This window comes from Vicugna pacos, chromosome 34 (assembly GCF_048564905.1).
Source record: "Vicugna pacos chromosome 34, VicPac4, whole genome shotgun sequence".
NCBI lineage: Eukaryota > Metazoa > Chordata > Mammalia > Artiodactyla > Camelidae > Vicugna > Vicugna pacos.
The window spans coordinates 16,274,044-16,295,105 of record NC_133020.1 but is presented as its reverse complement, the minus strand read 5'-3'; the positions used below and the strand labels follow the sequence as shown (position 1 = coordinate 16,295,105).

General features: G+C 42.9%; 1 protein-coding gene across 1 annotated transcript in view; it reads left to right on the top strand.

Moving 5' to 3' along the window:
- Positions 1 to 19,699, top strand: part of LOC107035288 (uncharacterized) — a 38,853-nt gene extending 19,154 nt beyond the window's left edge. Inside the window, exons 2-5 of the mRNA XM_072954392.1 lie at positions 13,415 to 13,540; positions 15,647 to 15,813; positions 17,476 to 17,572; positions 18,331 to 19,699. Coding sequence (XP_072810493.1) covers positions 13,415 to 13,540; positions 15,647 to 15,813; positions 17,476 to 17,517 — 335 coding nt within the window. The 3' untranslated portion in view covers positions 17,518 to 17,572; positions 18,331 to 19,699. The remainder of the gene's footprint in view (positions 1 to 13,414; positions 13,541 to 15,646; positions 15,814 to 17,475; positions 17,573 to 18,330) is intronic.
- Positions 19,700 to 21,062: the final 1,363 nt, after the last annotated feature.

Genomic DNA, 21,062 nt, shown 5'->3' with positions numbered 1-21,062 from the left:
CGGACAGGCGGCCAGAGCCGGGCGGAGGGCGGGGGCGGCTGCACTGAGGCGGCCCCGGGGGGCGGCAGGCGGCTGCGCGCCGTGGCTGGGAGGGGATACGGAGCAGAACAGCCTCGGTCCCCCATAAATTCTGAAACAGCAGAGCAAGACTGCTGGTGTGCCCTGGGGGAGGGGCGCCGTAGCCTCCGGCTCTTCAGCCCTGCGCCGCCATCACTGGCGCTTCTCGCGAGAAGAGAGGCGGGGCGCAGCCACAGCCGCTGTCCCCTCCTGTGAGAGCGCCCGGGCGGGGGCGGGGGTGCGGCCGGGCCCTGAACCCGCACCCGGGGCCTCCCGGCGGCCTCCTAGGCTGGACTGAGACTTGTTTGCAGCCCGAGGCAGATAGGACCTTTCTGCCCCAGCACCTCAGAGAACTCGCGCCGCCAAGACAAACAAGGAGCTGAGACTTGGCACCGAGCAGGGGCGGGCCGTTCCGCGGTCTTCCCGGAGCCCGCCTTCGGCGCGCCGATCTGAGGCGAGGCATGCAGCGGAGGAGAGCAGCGGAGCCACCGGCGCTGGGAAAGGGCGGGTGGCAACCTGCTTTCCTGGCAGGAACGCAGCCCATGACCACGGTGCTGGGGGGGTCGCGATCCGCATGCCTTCCTGCCCTGAGCGCAGCATCTGACTGTGGCATTAGAGCGGGAGAGACTCGCCCGCCCACCGGATAAGAGCTCAGCACCTGACCCAGTGTTGGGAGGGGGCGCGCTCTGCTAGCCCACAGTCACTGGGAGCCGCACAGAAGAGAGCTCCAACAGAGGGCCTCTGGAAACAGCAAGCTGAGTTCGTGAAACAGGGCGAAGATGCAAATTCCTCTTACTAAAACCATTAAGAGCACAGCGTCTCCAGGAGAACTAGATAACTGATACTCCTTAAGCCACAGTGCCAGAGAGATATGAGCAACATGAAGAAGCAGAGGAACCACTCCCAATTAAAAGATCAAGAGAAATTCCCTGAAAGCACAATCAAGGAAATAGACATTGATGGCCTACTAGATCAAGACTACAAAAAAGGAGTGATCAAAGTACTGAAGGAACTAAAAGAAATAGTGTTTTGAGACATAAAATATGTCAAAAATGAAATAGAAACTATAAAGAAGAACCAATAGAATTAGCAAACTCATTTGCTGAGATGAGAGCTGACCTTAAAGGCTGTACAAAGCAGGCTAGAAAATACAGAGGAACAAAGAAGTGACCTAGAAGACAGGACAACAGAAAGCACCCAATCAGAGCAGCTGAGAGAAAAACAAATAAAAAAACAATGAAAACAATATAAGGGACCTATGGGATAACATAAAGTGTGCCAATCTATCCATAATAGGGATTCCAGGAGAAGAAGGAACAAAGGGATTGAAAAGGTATTTGAAGAAATCATGACTGATAACTTCCCAAACCTAAAGGAATCAGATATCCAAGTACAGGAGGCTCAGAGGGTCCCAAAGTGGAAGAACCCAAACAGACCCACACCAAGATGTATCATAACAAGTTGGCCAGAATCAAGGATAAAGAAATGATCCTAAAGGCAGCAAGAGAAAAACAAAGAGTGAGTTACAAGGGAACCCCTATAAGGCTCTCAGTTGATTTATCTACACAAACACTGCAGGCCAGAAGGCAGTGGCAAGATATATTCAAAGTCTGAATGAAAAAAAGATGCAGCCTAGGATACTGTATCCAGAAAGGCTATCCTTTAGGATAGAAGGAGAAATAAAGAGTTTCACAGACAAAAAAAAAGCTGCAGGAGTTTACCAACACTAAACCCATGCTAAAAGAAATATTGAAAGGGCTATTCTAAATAGAAAAAGCAGCAGGATGCTACAGAAATGAGAAACTCATAACTGCAAAGGAGAGGACGACCATGAATTACAAAAAGAATAAACACAAAATTGTAAAAGAAGACATCTAAATCATTAAGAGTGGAAGAGTGAAAAAAGGAAAGCCACTGTGGAAAACAGTATGGAGATTCCTCATAAGACTAGGAATAGACTTACCATATGACCCAGGAATCCCACTCCTGGGCATAAATCCAGAAGGAACCCTACTTCAAAATGACACCTGCACCCCAATGTTGCACTGTTTACAATAGCCAAGACATGGAAACAGGTTAAATGTCCATCAACAGATGATTGAGTAAAGATGTGGTATATTTATATGATGGAATACTATTCAGCCATAAAAACCAACAACATAATGCCATTAGCAGCAACATGGATGTTCCTGGAGAATGTCATTCTAAGTGAAGTAAGGCAGAAAGAGAAAGAAAAATACTATATGACATTGCTCATATGAGGAATCTCAAAACAAAACAAAACAAAAAAACATAAATACAAAACAGAAACAGACTCATAGGCGTAGAATAGAAACTTGTGGCTGCCAAGAGGGCAGGGGGTGGGAAGGGACAGACTGGGATTTTAAACTGCAGAATAGATAAGAAAGATTATACTGTACAGCACAGGGAAATATAAACAAGATCTTGTGGTAGGTCATAGTGGAAAAAAAAAGTCACAATGAATATATATATGTTTATATATAACTGAAAAATTGTGCTCTACACTAGAATTTGACACAGCATTGTAAATTGACTATTACTCGATAAAAAAAAGTAAAAAAAAAAAAAAGAAAACCAGTTATCTCAAATTAATGAATTAAGCGCTTTTCTATGGATGGGAAGATGCAAAAGTCTGCACTCCTTGAAATCCTTGCTTTGATGTGCACCTTAGCTCTCTAGGGCCGGTGTGCATTCTTCCCATCTTAAGTGTCCTTTGTGGAGGGCACCGTGGGGGAGGCAGCAGTGGCTGAGGGCTTGATGCTTGCAACACCCTTTGTTTACTGACGCAGCAGGCAGTATTTTTCATTCACAAGATTCATTGGCAACTGGCCTGTGTCCCCCTGGTTTCCAAGAACACAGTTGCCTCAAATTCCTTGGAAAGGCTTGTTTTTAAACTGGGTCTAGATATCCTCAAGCTCGCTGTGGCAGAATAAGCTGTCTTCCAGCTGTCATGCAGGTTAGGTGTGCCACTGTTTTTATAACACATTGCTGTTATTACCTGCAATTTCAGAGACAGGGACCTGGGGGAGGGTATAGCGCAAGTGGTAGGGCGCATGCTTAGCATGCATGAGGTCCTGAGTTCAATCCTTGACTTCACACAGGAAAGAATTCAAGAGTGAGGCATACTGAGTAGGAATACATTTATTCAGAGAGATGCACACTGCGTGGACATACTGAGTGTAGGCCATCTCAGGAGGCCAGAGAGGCCATGAGGTGGGGGTGGGGGCAGGGGGTAAAGTACAAGTAGAGACACACTCGATAGACAGGGTGCAGGCAATCTCGAAAGGTGAGGGAGTGAGAGGCCAGAGGCAGAGAGTGGCTAGTTTCATGAGCTCTGTAGCTTCGTGTGCTAACAAGTGGGAGGATTACTTCAACTGCTTTGGGGAAGGGGCCGGGATTCCCAGGAATTGGTCCACTGCCAGCTTCTTGATCTTTTATGGGCAGCCTTGGAACTGTCATGGCGACCATGGAAGTACCATTTAGCACGCTAACATCACAGACGTACAGTGGGGTCAAGGTCGACTGGGAGTCAAATCTCCCACCATCCTGGGTCTCAAGGTCTATTGGGAGATGAATTCTCCACCATCTTGGTGTTAATTCTTGTGTCATTCCTTTAATGGCTGTGCGTTGCCCCTTCCTTCCTGTCTCTAAACCAGACCCTCAGTGGCCTCACAACAGCATCTTTGTAGGCTGGCGTGAGATTGCTCCATTATAATTTCAATTTGCCCTCATTCACTACTATGTTACAGTTTTTGTGATACTGTATAATCATGACCTTTTAAAACGTCAATGTCTTGCTTCAACTCAGAAACAGACACCCGCTTTGGCACGGCCATTCAGGAAAATCCACCCAGATCTTCCCCAAGATGTCCCAGGTGCCTGCTCTACCCTCTTCATGAGAACTTGCAGGATTTATTTCTCGGCACCCACCACAAGGGTAAACACTCTGCAAATATTTAGTGATTGGATATGAAATGATTAGGAATACAAAAACATGTAAAACTGTGGCTACCACTCAAAGTACATATGTTACATAGCTGCTGCTAAAAGTAAGCCCCCAGTTTCATTGACAGCACAGTACATTTACTTCTCACTCATGTAGCTGTGGACGATAGGAATTCCTGTTTAGGATGCAGCTTTTTTCCATGTGGAAATTCAGAGACACAGATCTCTCTTATCTTGAGGCTGTGCTACCCCTAATGTCTCCTTGTCATTGGCACCTAAATGAGAAAGGGGAGAGAAAGCTTTTGTGAACATATGTCCATTTCTAGAAGATCACTGCCCAGTGACACTGTGACAAACCTCACCTTGATTCACACTCCGTGAGATTTATTTCTGTGCCCACACCTAGCTGAAAGGGTGGGTGGAAATGTACATTTATAATATATAAGAAAATCCTCAAAACTTAACAGCAGAAACACAAAGAACCTAATTGGAAAATGGAGGAAATACATAAAGACACATTTCACTGAGGACAATACACAGATTAACAGATAAGCACGTGAAAAGACGCTCAACATCTTTAGCCACTGGGAAAGCACTAATTAAAAACACAACGAGATATCACTACATGACTCTCAGTATAGCTAAAATAAAATAGAAGGATATGAAATGCTGGTGAAGATGTGGAGAGCCTGATTCACTCCTACATTGCTGATGGGAATTCTTGAATGGTACAGACACTCTGGACAGCACTTTGGCAGGCTTTTTGGTTTATTTGTTTTTTTTTTTTTTAAGTAAGTGTGCAATTACTATACAACCCAGCAAGCAGAATTCTTGTTACCAAGGCCAAGCTCATACTGCTTGCAAATGATATGCCAACAAATTGAGAGATGGAGCCTTGGGGCAAGGAATAACAACTTCAGTCAGAAAACCAGCAGACTAAGAAGATGGTGGACTAGTGTCCCAAAGAGCCATCTTGCCTGAGTTAGAGTTCAGGCTTCTTCTTTTATACTAAAGAGGAAGGGGAGTGACTGGTTGTTGCAGACTTCTTGGTGCTGGCCTGACAGTGACGGCGACATGATAATCCTTTGTTCTTGCAGCCGTCCGTGTAGGTCTGGTCATGATGTTTCTAGAAACGTCCATCAAGACAAATGTTATTGTCCGTTCCGCAACTTTTTACCTCTATGTGAATGCAAAGTGTTATGGCTTTACAGGTCAATCCTGGGAGGCACAGCCTTGAGCAAGGGCTATCATGCATATTTCAGGATATAGGTAACATCCTTTGATGATACAAAGGCGCAGGGCCAGCTTGGCTAAGCACGAGCAAGAAAGCACAGAGGTTGCAGCTAAAGGACTAGATCCAATGCGGAGTCAGTTTTGTTCTTCTTTGTTACATTCTGAGTATTTCTCCCAGAGAAATGAAAACACATTTCACACAAATGCCTATACACAAATGTTTCTAGCCATTTTATGCACAACAGTCCAACAGTGGGAAAAACCACAGATGTCCTTCAATAGAGGAAAAGGTAAGCAAACCGGGGGCTGTCCACACCATGGACTACTACTCAATAATTAAAAAAACCAGAAAACAAAGACCCCCAGTGAAATCTCAATACCCACAACAATTTGGATGAATTGCCAGAGAATTAAGCCGAGTAGAAAAAAAGCTCATCACAATTTTCTATTCTCTCATCTCTCAGAGATGCTTTCTGCTGGCCGTTATTAGAATGATCAGCATTCCAAGTGTAAGCACAACAAGAAAGAATGGACTTGAGAAGTTTAAACCTTAGAATTTAGAAAAGGAAATGAGCACATGGGAAATGTTTTACAAATGAAGTATGTGTTCAATAATTTATAGCTAGTTTCTCCCACCTGTAGTTCATTTTACAAGCCACTGCCATCTAGGTCTCCCCAAAGCACCATTCTCATTACTGATGCCTCATTGCACAACTACCTACCATGGGTCCCCCGTTGCTATAGCCACGGCCATTTCCTGTCTCTAATCTACCTTTTCAACACCAAATACCACTGTTAGAATTGTTCTAAAGTAGGGCTTGGTCCTGCACCCAGAGCGCCAGCACTGCGTGGCAGGGGCAGCTGCCCCCGCCTCCTTTACCCCGCCCCCAGGACAGGCCTCATGCTTATCAATTTGTAAACTCCCCTTATTGATGCTTCCTATAGCAGTGGGTCTCAGTATAGGCTCCCTTTTGGACTCATTTGGTTTGGGGAGAACGTCTTAGAGAAGATGAGTGCTCAGATACCATCCTGAGATCCTCATATAGTTGAGCTCTTGTGGTGCATTAGAATCATTTTTTAAAAACTCCCTTAGTGTTTTGAATTTGTAAGCACGATATAGAATCCTGATTCTACCTTATTCACTAGAGCTGAGATAACAAGTTCAACTTTGTCTAAATCAGCCTTTCCTCTAAGGTTCAGTGCAAGTGTCCTCAACCCCCACGGGGACTTTTCCCAAGAAAAATACCTCCTGACTCCCGTCTTGGGCCACAGGCTGTACAGTTGGTGAGTTAGTTACAGACCAAGTTGATGTCACACTGTTCTTGTTGACCTTTGTAAATCCTCTTCTGCTTTATTTATTCTCATTTTAGTCTAATTTCCATCCCCCCAACAGGCACCTATTCTTGTGTGCACCTTTTTAAATAAAAGATATTTTCACACAAATAAATTTAGTATACATTGTTATCTTAGCATAGTGAACAGTCACGTATCGCGAGATGATTCTTTGTTACCACGCAGTGATCACCACCACCCCAACCATGAAAGTGGAGCCAGCAGCACTCGGAGCCTCCTGCGCTCCTGCCAGTCACTGCTCCCTTCTTGCTGCCAAAGGCATCTCCTTTCTTAAGCTCACACAGTACTTTCTGCTTGTTTCTGAGCTTTGTGTAAATTGAACAGTTCAAGATGTATTCTATGGTGTCTGTGTTCTTACATCAAACATTATGTTCTTGAGGTTTACTCTGCTATACACCAGAAACTGACACAACATTGTAAATCACATAGACTTCACATACATACATACATACATACATACATACATACATACATACATACGTGCATGCATGCATGCATTTCCTGGGGCTTATCAACAGAGACTCTGATTCCATTAATCTGCAGAGGATCAAAGAATGTGTATTTATCAGCAAGCATCCTAAGTGACTTTGGACCATGACCATGGACCACACTTGCAGAAAATGCTGCTACCTAGTAACACAGAAGGGCCACAAACTTAATGTTTTACCTGCCATTGGAAACATTCTGTCCAATAGTTTGAAAAATTCCAAAGGCAAAAATGTATTTGAAAATCAAAGTGGAATAATAATTATTTTATAAGTATATGTTTTTTTGTTTTTTTGTATATATATATTTTTTATTGAAGTATGGTCACTTTGCAATGTTAAGTGTGAATTTCTGGTGTACAGCACAATGCTTCAGTCATACGTGAACATACATACATTTGTTTTCACCTTCTTTTTCATCAAAAGTTACTACAAGATGTCGAATATCGTTCCCTGCGCTACAAAGTATGAAGCTGTTGTTCAGCTGTTCTATGTATATCAGTTAGTATCTGCAAACAGCTACCTCCCAATCTATCTCCACCCACCTCTCACCTCCCCTCCCAGTAACCACAAGTTTGGCCTCTGTATCTGAGAGTCTGTTTCTGTTTTGCAATTAAGTTTGCTTTTTTCCTCCAGATTCCAAATATGAGTGATATCATATGGTGTTTTTCTCCCCCTTTCTGGCTTATTTCACGTAGAATGACAATCTCCAGGTCCTTCCATGTTGCTGCACATGGCAGTATTTCATTATCTTTTATGGCTGATGAGCATTCCATTGTATAAATAAACCACAGTGTCTTTGTCCAGTCATGCATATAATGACACTGTTCTAAACGCCTGTAACAGCCTTAGAAGAGCACCAATAAATGGCTGTGGGCAGGGTGGGGAAGGAGACCCTGTGTCATTACACTGTGGAACCTGGAGCCACTTCCTGAGAAGTTTGGAAGTTCACTGCAATGTTGTCCATATAAAGTGGGGGAAACGCCAAGCCACGGCATACGTGAAAAGGAAAGTAAGATCCAGCGTCTAAATAGTTGCTAAAGAGTCCATGGAGTGTCATGATGTCATGTCTGATTATGTGAACAGGCGCTCAGCTGTAGTTGCTAATTTGCCGTTAAATTCTTTTAGAGCTAGAGTGAGTTAAATTCTTTTAGAGTTAGTTGGTAGAAGTGATTTTTATCTTAAGAAGTAACATGAAATAATACTTTTGTCTATGAGTCACTGGGAAGTTTTTAAAAATAAACTATTTGAAGTAGGAAAATATGTTTGTTACAATATAGACTCTCTACAGTGAGAAGAAAAAGAATTTCATGTTTCCAAATGCTCCTCACTGCTCTGCTTCCTGTCAGGCATTATTTCATTTCTATGTGGTTAGGGATGGATTTCCTGTTAACTTTCTTTTATTAAGGCTAATGGCTTAGCCAGCAAATTCACAGTGGACTGCCATCATGGTCGTAGCTGCCTTTGCAACCGGGGTGTGTTCATGTTCAAGCAGAAACATGAGTGCTGGGGAAGCGTGTTTGGGAACATTATCGACAGCCTCTATGTACAGAGAAGGCTGGGATGAGGAGAGACTTGGTAATGCAAAACTGATAAACTTTGACAAAACAAAACAGGAGTCAGGGAGACAGGCGCTCTTCTCCCAGGGACGCATGATGGAAACTGCATTTCAGGGGTGTTAGTACTTCACAGTTCGTCTCTGTGGAGGGTGAGATGTTTGGAGGGACTCGAGGTGGGTGGGAGTTGGGTGGGGGGAGAGGTGTGTAATTTTTCCATCAGTTATTTTACTGCTGTGTGTGTTACTTAAACATTTTGGGGGCAGGAGAAAGCCACGAAAAGTTACAAGAGGTTAAGAGAAAAATGTTCTCTGGGTTTCCATTGGCAGCTTTCAGCTGGCAAGCCACAATATGATGTCAAAGAACAGATTATTTATATCCTAGAATGATGGCAAATTCAGACACTAATAATTTTGTAATACGTATATGATTAAAACTTGCCCCTAAAAACTGGGATTTTGGGTGTATAGACCTTTTGAAATTTAATTTAAAAATAGATGTGGGGGTTGGGGGTTTGAGCTGGAGCCTAAACCTACTCATCGGTGAAACCTTAGCATTTTTAGTTTATAGCAAATTTGATGAGAAAGGGAGAGAAAATGCACGTATGTTTGAACTTCAGTCCAGCATGGGGAAAGGACACTTTTTACTGAACCTCTGTGTTCTGCTAAAAACATGTGTTTCTTTTTTTCTCCTTTCCTTCTCCCCTCTCCCTGAACTTTTTTTTTTTTTATTTCAGACAACAGGATATTGGACTTTCTGAAAAACATGATTCATTCTTAATGAAAAAGAAAGTTCTTACAGAAAGTTAGTGTTTTACTAGGTCAGCCAAGTGCTTACGTGGCTGGAACTATTCGGCCAGTGCAAATGTGAAACATTTCTTTATGTCGAAACTGTTCCTATAAGTTAATTAAGTTTTTATGTAGATCATGAAACTAAAAGTTAGAATTAGACCAGTAATATGACTTATTTCTTTTTTCTTCTGTGAGATAATTCCTAACACCATTTATTTTTTCCAACTAGAAATTTGAAGGTTATGGTGTTCAGAGTGTAATGTAAGAGGCATATGAATTTGGAGGAAGACAGAAAAAGGACACACCATAGGAAAGGGTCAGGGAGGGAGAAATTTTCCTCTCATCTGCCCTTCTTCTGGCTGGTCTAAGAATGAAGTTGCCCTGAGACAGATTAACAGGAGAAAATCAAACGAAGATTTAATAACATGTATACATGGGAAAGGCCAGGAAAACTAACTCACCAAAATGGCCAAAAACTTCACCTTAAGAACCATCTCCAATTAAGACAAAAGATGTTGAAGGTAGTGGTTTGGGATATCAAACTGGGGGAAGGGCATTGACACAGCAATGGAAAAGCAAATGTTTGGTGAATAAATATTTGTTGGCCAGGCAGAGACACAGGGACACTGGGTGGACTCTGACCTCTAGGTACTGCCAAGTTTCCCCACCACACTCTGCCCCTCATCTTTGCAGATGTCTCTGGTGACAGCTCTTTCCTGGGGACAGACCATCTATCTAAATTCTTTTAGGCAGTTAGGGGGAATGTCCAAGCTCCTTTCTGAATTACACACCTCTCCTCATCTTGAAATAATCCACCTGCCGAAGAGATATTTTGGGAAGGCAAATTTTCTCCCCTTACAAACAAGTAGAAGAGAAGTAAGGAACTGAGAAAGAGCAGTGGAGCGTGAAACAAAGAAGGGTATTAGCAGCTAGATGTAAGGAAGAACAGGAGGAGAAAAAGGGGAACTTCTAGAAAATTAATAAGTGGGACCAAGGGACTTACGGGAGAGGTCTAAGATTTTACACCTTACTCTTCTGAGAAAATTATGAGAGTCATCACATACTGAGGTTTTAAGATAGTTTTCCGTAAATGAAGAACCAGAAAGAATGAAGGTGGAGATTTTTACATGGAGCCAAAATCCAAATGTCATGGTGTACTGTCTGAAAAAAATCCAATTCTTCATTTTTTTTTCTCTGCCTAGAGTTTAAACTGAGGCTCCCTCTGATTCTGAAAACTGCATGTGAAGTAAATAAGATGTAGTGGTTAAAAGAAAGTCAGCAGAAACTTTTTAAATGTATAATATACCTTCACAAAAATTGACTCTGTTGGTGTGCATTTCCGTGAGTTTTGGCAAAAACATACAAGCATGTAGCCACTATCACAATCAAGATACAAAGTGGTTCCACCACTTCCGACTCCCACGCCTCTTTGTGAACATTTTTTCCCTCAGTCTCCACCCTTTGGCAACCACTGACTGATCAGTTTTCTGTTTTTATTCTTTTGCTTTAGAAGATTGTCTTTAGTCTGACTTTTTTTTTAACTCAGTACAATGCATTTGAAAGTTATCCATATGGTGCTGTGCCTCAGTAGTGTGGACCTAGATAAAGAGAAAAGTTATTCATGTAAGGGCTATTGCAGGAGTCTTAAAAAGGCTCTTTTTTTTCATGCTTTGAATATTGATTATATTAGGAGGTGCGTCTGCTTTTATACATGTAAGTAAAGTAGGCTATAAAAATAAATACCTCAAAAATGCTCTGAGAAAGGCTCTCACTCTATAAATAGTGCAAGAAGGGGGACGACACCTGTGAAGGAAGAAAGCGAAGCCGTGGGGAGCAGGTGGCACTGCCGTGCGTAACACCTGTGTTCACATTCCGTTAACTGACAGATCTGCTTAGGGGAGCCGCGCTGCCTCGCTGCATCGTACTGGGTTTTTTAGTGCTTGTTTACATTTTCAGGCAGGCTGGCGGCTGGCTGTCTGTGGAAGGAGGGAGAGGGGGACTAAAATTGAGCAAGCCAAAGCAAAGTAAGAAACGAGCAATTGGGAACATAGGGTCACGTTTTCCCTTTTTCTTGGTACCGAGTGGTAGCTTACCCTTTGACTAGCTGGAGGATACTTGGCTTGTTTGCCAGGTTTTGGTGATACTGAATGAAGTTGATGTAAATGCTCAGGTAGAGGCTTTTGTGCAGAAGGAAGTTTTCATTTCTCTTGCATGCGTGCCTGGGGAAGGGATGGCTAGGCCTACGGTAAGTCTGTGTTTACCACGCCTCACTGCCAAGCTGCTTTCCAAAGTGACTGTACTGTTGCATTTGCAACAACAATGCGTGAGAATTCAGTTTGTATCATTTCTGCGCCGTCACTTAGTCTTGTTACTTTGCTTTGTTGTGTTTGCCACTCTAATGCGCTCACAGGGCAGCGCATTGTATTTTGATTTGTGTCTCCCTGATGGCTGGTGGTGGTGGTTTCTTGATTCAAGGAAGCCAGCAGGGCAGTGGCAGCAGCTGGCGAGGGCCTCGAGGGCCAGCAGTGTCCTGGGTGAAAGGAGGCCTGGGTTCCCAGGAGCCTGGCGTCCCGGGAGTCACCCGGGGCACTGGAGCTGGCAGTCACTGGGGTGAGGGGGAGCCCGCAGGGAGCCCCTCAGGGCCGCAGGGGTCAGCCTGGGGCTGGGGCCGGGGCAGGTGGGTCTGGGGTCGGTAGTGAACTCACGTTACTCTCCATTCCCCGGGGAAAGGGACTTTCTTTGCGCTGGGCTGCCCAGGCTTCGGAGAAGGGTGTTTTGGAGGCCTGGGTTCCCAGGAGGCCTCCAGGAGCCGGGTGTCCCAGGAGCCACCGGAGCTGCTGGAGTTGGCAGCTGCAGGGGGGGACAGAGGCCGGGCCCCTAGGAGCCCACAGCAAGAGCTGCTGTGGCAGCGGCCTGAGGCGGCTTTCTCTGCTGGGACTCGCTGGAGGGGGTGGGGCCGGGGTGAGACCCGGGGGTGTGTGGGCCTGGAATCCTTGGCTCTTGGGAGGGTATTTTCATGGGCAGATAATTTTCAAATTGATATTTCTACGGAGAGATGAGTAGATGTCACTTCTAGAAACACTTTTTTTTCTCCCCCTTTCAACCTGTATTCCTTCTATTTTTTTTTCCCCTTGCCTTATTGTCCCTGAAAGAACCTCTAGTAAAATGTTAATTTGGATCCATGAGCACAGACATCCTTGCCTGGCTCCTGATCTTTGGAGGGAAATACACCCTCTTTCACCCTTAAGTACCATGCTAGCTGTGCTTTTCCTGAAGATGACGTTTCTCAGGTTAAGGAAAGTGTTTCACTTGCTAATTTGCCAAGGTTTGTTGTCTTGGATGACTATTACATTTTTCACTTTTTTTTGTATTTTGTTGCGATGGTCATATCCTTTCTCTTCTTTCATTCTTTTAATATGATGAATTATATTAACTCATTTTCTAAAGCTCCCCTCAGTACTTCTAAACAGATCTGTTATTTATGGAGGTGAATCTGGATTGTTTGTATCCTCCTCCCCCTCCCCCCCTCCCTCCCCCTCCTTCCACTCCCCCTCCTGCCCCTTCTACTCCCTATTCCTTTTCTTCTTCTTTCTTCTTTCTTTTTCTTTCTTCTTCCTCTGCTTCTGGGATTGAACCCAGGACCTTGTTCATGCGAGCATGCACTCTACCACTGAGCTATAACCTCCCCCTGTATGTTTGATTTTCATCCTCATTTCTACTCTTTTTGTTTCTTGCTCTCTCATTAGCTCTTCTTCCAATAATTGAAAAATTCTCTAAGGGAAAAAGTCAGTTTTTCTTATCTCTGGCTCTCTTAGGGCCATGACAATCATTTATCAATCCGGACCATTCGTGACAGGGGTTGGCGACAGGGGAGCTGAGGTACCGCTGAATTTGCGGGGTGATCCTGTGACAAATTTAAGTTTTTCTTCCTGATGCCTTCATAAGATTGAGACTGTGACCTTTGTATTCATAGGTAACAAGCTCCAAAGAAAATGCCCAGGAGTTCTTTCTCCCGTAACCCCTGCCAAAGTTTTTTGTTGCATGACCACACTTACAGCCCTACTTGCAACCGTGGTTGTACTTTCCGTTCTTTTGGCAGGTAAGTTACTTGTTCTCCAAACTTTACAATGCTCTTTGCACACTTATATTGCCAACAAATAGTTATCGAGTTCCACTGTGTCAGGCACTGTGTAAAGTGCTTGAAGTATATCAGTGAACAAAACATGCAAAAAAAAAACAAAACCCTAAAACCAAAAAAAACCCCTGCTCCCAGGGAACTTCTAGCAGAAAGTCACAGACACTATGATAAATCAAATGGAAGTGGAAGAGATTGAGATACCCGTGTAGTGGCCAGTGTGAGCCTCCTTGAGAAGATGACCTTTCAGCAAACTTTTGAAGAGACGAAGGAGCCATGTGGCGTTCTGGGGGAAGGCATCCAGGTGGAGCGAACAAGTAGAAAAAAAAAAGAGAAACCCCCTTGGGGTGTATGAGGAACAGAAAAGAGGCCTCTGTAGCTAAAGCAAGGTGAGAATGCGAAAAAGTAGCAGGCCGGGGGTAGGGAAGCCATAGCCTTAAGAGCCAGTTCAAGGCTTTGACTTTTATTTGGAGTGTGGTGGGGAGGATCGGCAAGAGGCAGTCATGAGAGAGGAACGCCATGATGGCACTTTCATTGTAGAAGAATCATTTTGACTGCTGTATTGGAAGAAAAGGGCAGAATCAGGAATTAAGATAATCTTGTAGAAATTCAGGCCAGAGATGAGGGTGGCTTGGGCCTGAGGGGAACAGTGGAAGTGGGACGGGGTGGTACAATTCTGGATATTTTGAAATTTAAGTCAACAGTATTTTCTATCAGATTGGATAAGGAAGGGAAAGGTAAGCTTATGAACCAAAAATGTGTTTTCTTCCCATAGCCTACACTCTGAAATCTTGCTGCTTTCAGAGCATGTAACAAGGGCCAAAATATTTTTATACCTATTCAACAGAAATACATAGAAAACAGAACACTACAGGAAACCCTACATTGAATTTTTGTCCCTGGAATCAATCTTTGAATTGTGTGATGTCTTGTCCACCAGGAGGCTTATACCCCCTTAAAAACGTACCATATATAGAAATGTACAGAGTACAATCTAGGGAAGGGAAGGAGTCGGCCTTTCTTTTGTCGAGAGGCAGAAGGGGTAATATCAAGGAGGAGGTGGGAAAGGGGAGTCTGTATGATGCCCGGAGAGAGTACTACAGAAGTCAAATGCTATAGAAACTGAGTTCCTTAAAGCCATCGGTGTCCGTGTTCCCCCAGGAAAGTCAGGTGCACAGGTACGCGGCCTGAAGTCCGGTGGACCTGGGTAAGACTGTCACTGATGACTTAGGAAAGCAACCATCGAGCGTGCATACTTCAGGACTGAGCTCAGGGGTGAAAGATCACTATATACAGATATAGATTTACTCACATACTAGTATCTGGAGCACATTCTGTTCCAAGGCAAATCCTGAATATAATTAAATGATTTAGGAAAAAGCAACTACCACTAGCTTGCACTTGGCAGGTGATCACGGGCTCTCAATGCTGTATTCTCCCGGAAACCAGAAAACGGACACTGATCTCAGAAGGCCTGCTGTTTTGGCAGGGAGTGAAATGCAGCCTCGTTTCTCCGTACTGGGTTGCAGTCAGTGTTTTATAAACGGTTGATGCTGGCAGCGTTCCAAGAGGCGTTAGAAACGTTTGTCAGTAGCAGTCCCACATGCCGCCAAGAGCGGGGCAGCCTCTGGAGGATGCATTACAGAGCCAGGCACTTGGGGCTCCACTTCCGGAAGCAGAATGAGATGATGGATGATGAAGGAAATGATGTGAGGAACGCTGTCAAAATAGGAAAAAGGAAAACTATTTATTGGGAGATGTCCATGCACTTCTAACAATCTGTCTACCTGTTGAAAGTAGCCCCTGTTCAGATTTTATGAAAAACAAGATGGTTTTAGTGAAGGCCATAAAAGTCCAAGAGTCCAGTTGGTATGTGGGCGTGGTTTTCTTCCTGTTCCTCACTTTGGAATTTGGTTGTATACATTCACACGCACATACACATGTGTATATATGTCTGTATACACATGTGTGAAAAAATAAGACTGACCTCAGGATGGTTAAGTGGAAAAATAGGTAAAAGGGATGAGAAAGTGTATTCATTGTCACTCGCTGTGTGTGTCCAAATTTTAGGAAGAAACACAGAGTACATTCCGTGTGTTACCTGCCCAGAAGGATGGATCGAGTTTGGGAGTAAGTGCTTTTATTTTTCTGAAGACTCAAGGAATTGGACATTCAGCCAGATGTTCTGTGCCTTGTTAGATGCTGGTCTTGCTCAGTTTGAAACCAAGGAGGAGCTGGTAAGAAATATTTTCGGATCACGGTCTTTGTTGAATCTTTAGCCCCCCGAGAAGGACCGGCTGCGTCAGGTTGCAGCTGGAAGAGGAGGAAGGAGCCCGGTCTGGGCAGACGTGGTGGCAGGGGCTGCATGATGGCGCCTAACATTTGTTGGGGGTGTATTCTCTGCCTGAAACTCTGTGAGACAAGTTAGATACATTCTTGCATGTCATCCTCACAGTTAACCTGTGAGACCAGACATTCTTCCCATTGAATCAAGCAACATGGTAATCGTGTAATTTATCACCCAAATTGGGACATTTGGGGGACTTACAATATTAATATTAATATTATGTTGGAACTGCAGGTGTAAACTGGGACTTTCTGAGTCAAATTGGGATGGATGGTCGCTTTAAAGTAATTGAGGCTCGAGACTTTTGGGTGACGTAAGCTGAGAATTGAGGACCGGGCTGTCTCCGAAGGCGAAGCTTCTCAGTTATTACGAGGCTCCCAGCCAAAGGGAGAAAGAGGCCAGAGGGAAGAGGGACTCAAGAGAAGTGTGAGACATGTTTTTACTTTCTGTGTTTTATAACACAATTTCCTGAGAAGATACAAAGGCCTTCATGACCATTGGATCGGCCTTAGCAGAGAATCACCACATCACTTTTGGCAGTGGACAGACTCCAGTGCCTATAACGCCCCGTACGTTTCTAGGTTTCTTTTCTTTCCATGGTGTTGACATGTGGTTTTGCATGTGAATTGTGTTCCTGAGAAAAGAAATTTAATATCATGGGAAGCTATTGCACAATGGGGTAAGAAATATAAATCCTTTACCTACTCTTCCATTTATTAGCTATGCCTTTGAAAAAACTTGCCTTATTGTGACTTCAGCTGAAATCTTTCATGCGAGGGTAACATTTGACATGATTCCGCCACTTTCGCCCTCTGACTTCAACTGCGCTGAGATTTTTATTAAGATTATAGAGGGAACTGCTGGTGCAGAATGAGGGTCCTGCAATCTCAGGAAGCCGCTGAACACTTGCCACCCACAGGCTCTGGAGTCCACTCTCCCAGCTGCTGCGTCTCCCCTTTTGAGGAGGTGGTCAGGGAGCCAGTGGGAATCCCTCCTGAGGTTTCCTCACCGGAGGGAACTCGGTAACCGCTCCTTGGATTGAGAACATCTCAGTGGGAGTAATGTGCATGTAACCGTTGCATTGGAGCAGATAAAACGGAGGGGCTCCTTTGCTTCCTTCTATCAAAGCTCAGCCCTCTTAGGGATTGACTACTAAGTAAACACTGTTATTTCCCAACATGCACGAAGCAGGTGAGGAGACCCTGTGGATGAGCCTCACTGGAGGCCCCCGAAGGCCACAGCTCACTTGGCTACAACAGCAAGCACTCGTTAAACACCTGCCCGGTACCAGCTGGGTGTGTTATTGGTGGTGCTAATCTCGCGATATTCAAGCAGGGATTTTGAGAATACAAAAGGAACGAAATACAGAAATGGTGTATATTTAAGAAGTGATGTGAATGACAGATTTTCACTTTTCTCTCGTTCACATTAAAAATACCTGGAGTAGGTAATTTTACCTACGATAATAGAACATAGAGGGGCAATAAATGTAGGTGACCCACTTGTGATTTTTTGTTGTCATTGTTGTTAATATTTTTGTGTTTGGTTTTAGGTTTGCCATCACAGGAGTTGGGGAGTATGCCTACCTGAATGACAATGGAATTAGCACCTCCAGGACCTACACAGAAAGGAACTGGATTTGTAGCAAGGTGAATATTAAGTAGTAGGTAAGAGGGGACACTGGGCAGATTTGTCAGGGAGAGAGAGGATGGTCTGGAAAATGGTATCATCCCTGCTCCTGTGTAAAGGGACTGTGCTTCTTGTAAAGAATTCTCAGTATTGATTCCATCTTGGGGGACAGTATTTTTCCAGAAACTTGTCCATCTCCTCTAGGTTATCCAGTTTGGTTCCATATAGTTTTTCATAATATTCTCATATGATATTCTGTACTTCTATATTATTTGTTGTAATTTCTCCATTTTCCTTTCTTATTTTGCTAATTTGTGCTCTCTCTTTTTTCTTCTTTGTGAGTTTGGCCAGAGGTTTGTCGATTTTATTTACTTTTTCAAAAAACCAGATTTTGGTTTCATTGATTTTTTTCTATGGTCTTGTCAATCTCTATTGTATTTATTTCCTCTCTGATCTTTATTCTTTCCTACCTCCTGCTGCTTTTTGGGGCTTTTTGTTCTTCTTGTTCTAATTCATTCAGGTGGTGGGTTAAATTTTTTATTTGAGATTGTTCTTCTTTTTTGAGGAAGGCCTGTATCACTATAAATTTCCCTCTTAGCACTGCTTTTACTGTGTCTCATAGATTTTGAGTAGTTGTGCTTTCATTGTCATTTGTCTCGAGGTATTTTTTAATTTCAGCTTTGATTTCCTCATTGACCCTTTGTTTTTTCAGTAACATATTGTTTAATCTCCATGCTTTCCTTTTTTTCTCCTTTGTTTCTCTGTTGTTGATTTCCAGTTTCATGGTAAATGGATCAAAGACTTAAACATAAGACAAAATACAATAAACCTCCTAGAGGAAAACATAGGCAAAACATTATCTGACATACATTTCAAAAATTTTCTCCTAGTAGAAATAAAAGCAAGAATAAACAGATGGGGCCTAATGAAACTTACAAGCTTCTGCACAGCAAAGGAAACCATAAGTAAAAAAGAAGACAACCTTTGGAATCGGAGAAAATTTTTGCAAATGAAACCGACAAAGGCTTGATCTCCAGAATATATAAGCAGCTCTTACGACTCAATAAGAAAAAAATAAACAACCCAAACCAAAAATGGGCAGAAGACCTAAACAAGCAATTCTCTAAGGAAGACATACAGATGATCAAATGGCACACGAAAAAATGCTCAATATCACTAATTATCAGAGAAATGCAAAATAAAACTACAATGAGGTATCACCTCACACCAGTCAGAATGGCCGTCATGCAAAAATCCACAAATGACAAATGCTGGAGAGGCTGTGGAGAAAGGGGAACCCTCCTACACTGCTGGTGGGAATGCAGTTTGGTGCAGCCACTATGGAAAACAGTGTGGAGATTCCTCAAAAGACTAGGAAGAGACTTACCATATGACCCAGGAATCCCGCTCCTGGGCTTGTATCCAGAAGGAACTCTACTTCAGGATGACGCCTGCACCCCACTGTTCATAGCAGCACTATTTACAATAGCCAAAACATGGAAACAGCCTAAATGTCCATCAACAGGTGACTGGATAAAGAAGATGTGGTATATTTATACAATGGAATACTACTCAGCTATAAAAACTGACAACATAATGCCATTTGCAGCAACATGGATGCTCCTGGAGAATGTCATTCTAAGTGAAGTAAGCCAGAAAGAGAAAGAAAAATACCATATGAGATCGCTCAGATGTGGAATCTAAAAAACAAAAACAAAAACAAACAAACAAACAAAAACAAAGCGTAAATAACAGGACAGAAATAGACTCACAGACAGAGAATACAGACTTGTGGTTGCCAGGAGGGTGGAGGGCGGGAAGGGATAGACTGGGATTTCAAAATTGTAGAATAGATAAACAAGATTACACTGTATAGCACAAGGAAATATACACAATATGTTATGATAACTCACAGAGAAATAAATGTGACAATGAATGTGTATATATCCATGAATGACTGAAAAATTGTGCTGAACACTGGAGTTTGACACAACATTGTATAATGATTATAAATCAATAAAAAATGTTAAATAAAAAAACAACAAATGAGCTAAGAGATGAAAATCTCTTCCCACTGTATCTGCCTCATAGTAAATATTTAAATAGTTGTTGTTCTTCCATTATTGCTCAATGGAAATAAAAGTAAAAATGGCCCCAATACTTCTGCCACTCCTGTGGGAATGTCTAAGTGATGTTACGTTGTTATTTTCCTCTGCCCCCAGCAGGAAGTCTGTCCGCTGTATAAATCAGTTTCTAATGCTTCAGTGGAAATCATTACTGGTTGAATTAATTATTCAAAATTCATGTGGGAAACATTTCTTCATAGGAACAAGCGTCCAAAATTACAGGGATTGCAACAGAAAGAGAAATCTGCATAATTTGGGACTTACCCATTTTTCCACTTTAAATTTGTTCTGACTCTTTCTTTACATTGTAATCAAAATGTTTGTCCTAATGCAAAATATGAATGGGTCACTCCTTTGAAAAATCTTTTAATGATTTCTCCTTTACTTTCAGTATACAACCCAAATGCCTCATGGTAATCAAAGTCATAAAATATAATTATGTCAATGTTTTCTATCTTCTTCTCTTAGTCATTTTCTTTAAAATCTCTGCCCCCACCTCCAAATTGCCATTAAAAAATGAAGAAAAGCGATCATATATTGAGCAATTTTTCTGCTAGTGCACAGAACCCCAACTTGTGGGACTGTTCCAGAGGGTGCAACTTGTCAAAACAGGGCTTGTACAGAATGTCCATGGTGTTCACAACCATTGGGAATAATCTTGCTGTTCCAGAAACGTGTATAAGCAATCAGGGCATAGCTATTCGGGAGTAATTGGAATTATATAAAGCCACGTTGGCTGCTGCAGTGTCATAAAGAGCTGAAGTTCAGCAGAGAGTGAAGACTGAGGTGTAGATCATCTTTGGTTGTGCCCAGTGAGCAGCGAGCTGCAGCCATAGGCAGGTCCTTTGGTTGGCTCATCTCGACTCTTAATTTAACCATCACTATCCATGGAGGTACTTTCTGATCTTTGCATCAGTTTGTGTTTCCCCATTCCTGTGTTCTCACAGCGTTTATTTCCGCCATCTAAACCTCATTACATTGTGTTGCTCTTTCTTAATCAGTTTTCTCATTTCCCAACTTTTTAATGATGCTTCTCTAATGACTGAATTTAATTTTTCTTCATATACTCTTTGGGAATTTCAAAAATGTCTTCAGTGAGTATAATTTTATAATCAGGATGAAATAACACATTTAAAAATTGTAACTTTATGCATGGTTTCTACTTATCTTCTCTTTGCTTTCATGAAAACAGGAGCCACCCATCAATACATAAATGTACACACGCTTGCTGACTGAGAATTACTCACAGTCCACCACCAGGCAGCCTTTCTTGGGATATGTGGTTCAGACCACCTCTCATGGAACAGGATGCTCATCACACCGTAAGTTGTGGTCATGATGAGGCAGGAAGCCCCATGAAAAGACTGGCAGTACCCCCAGGCAG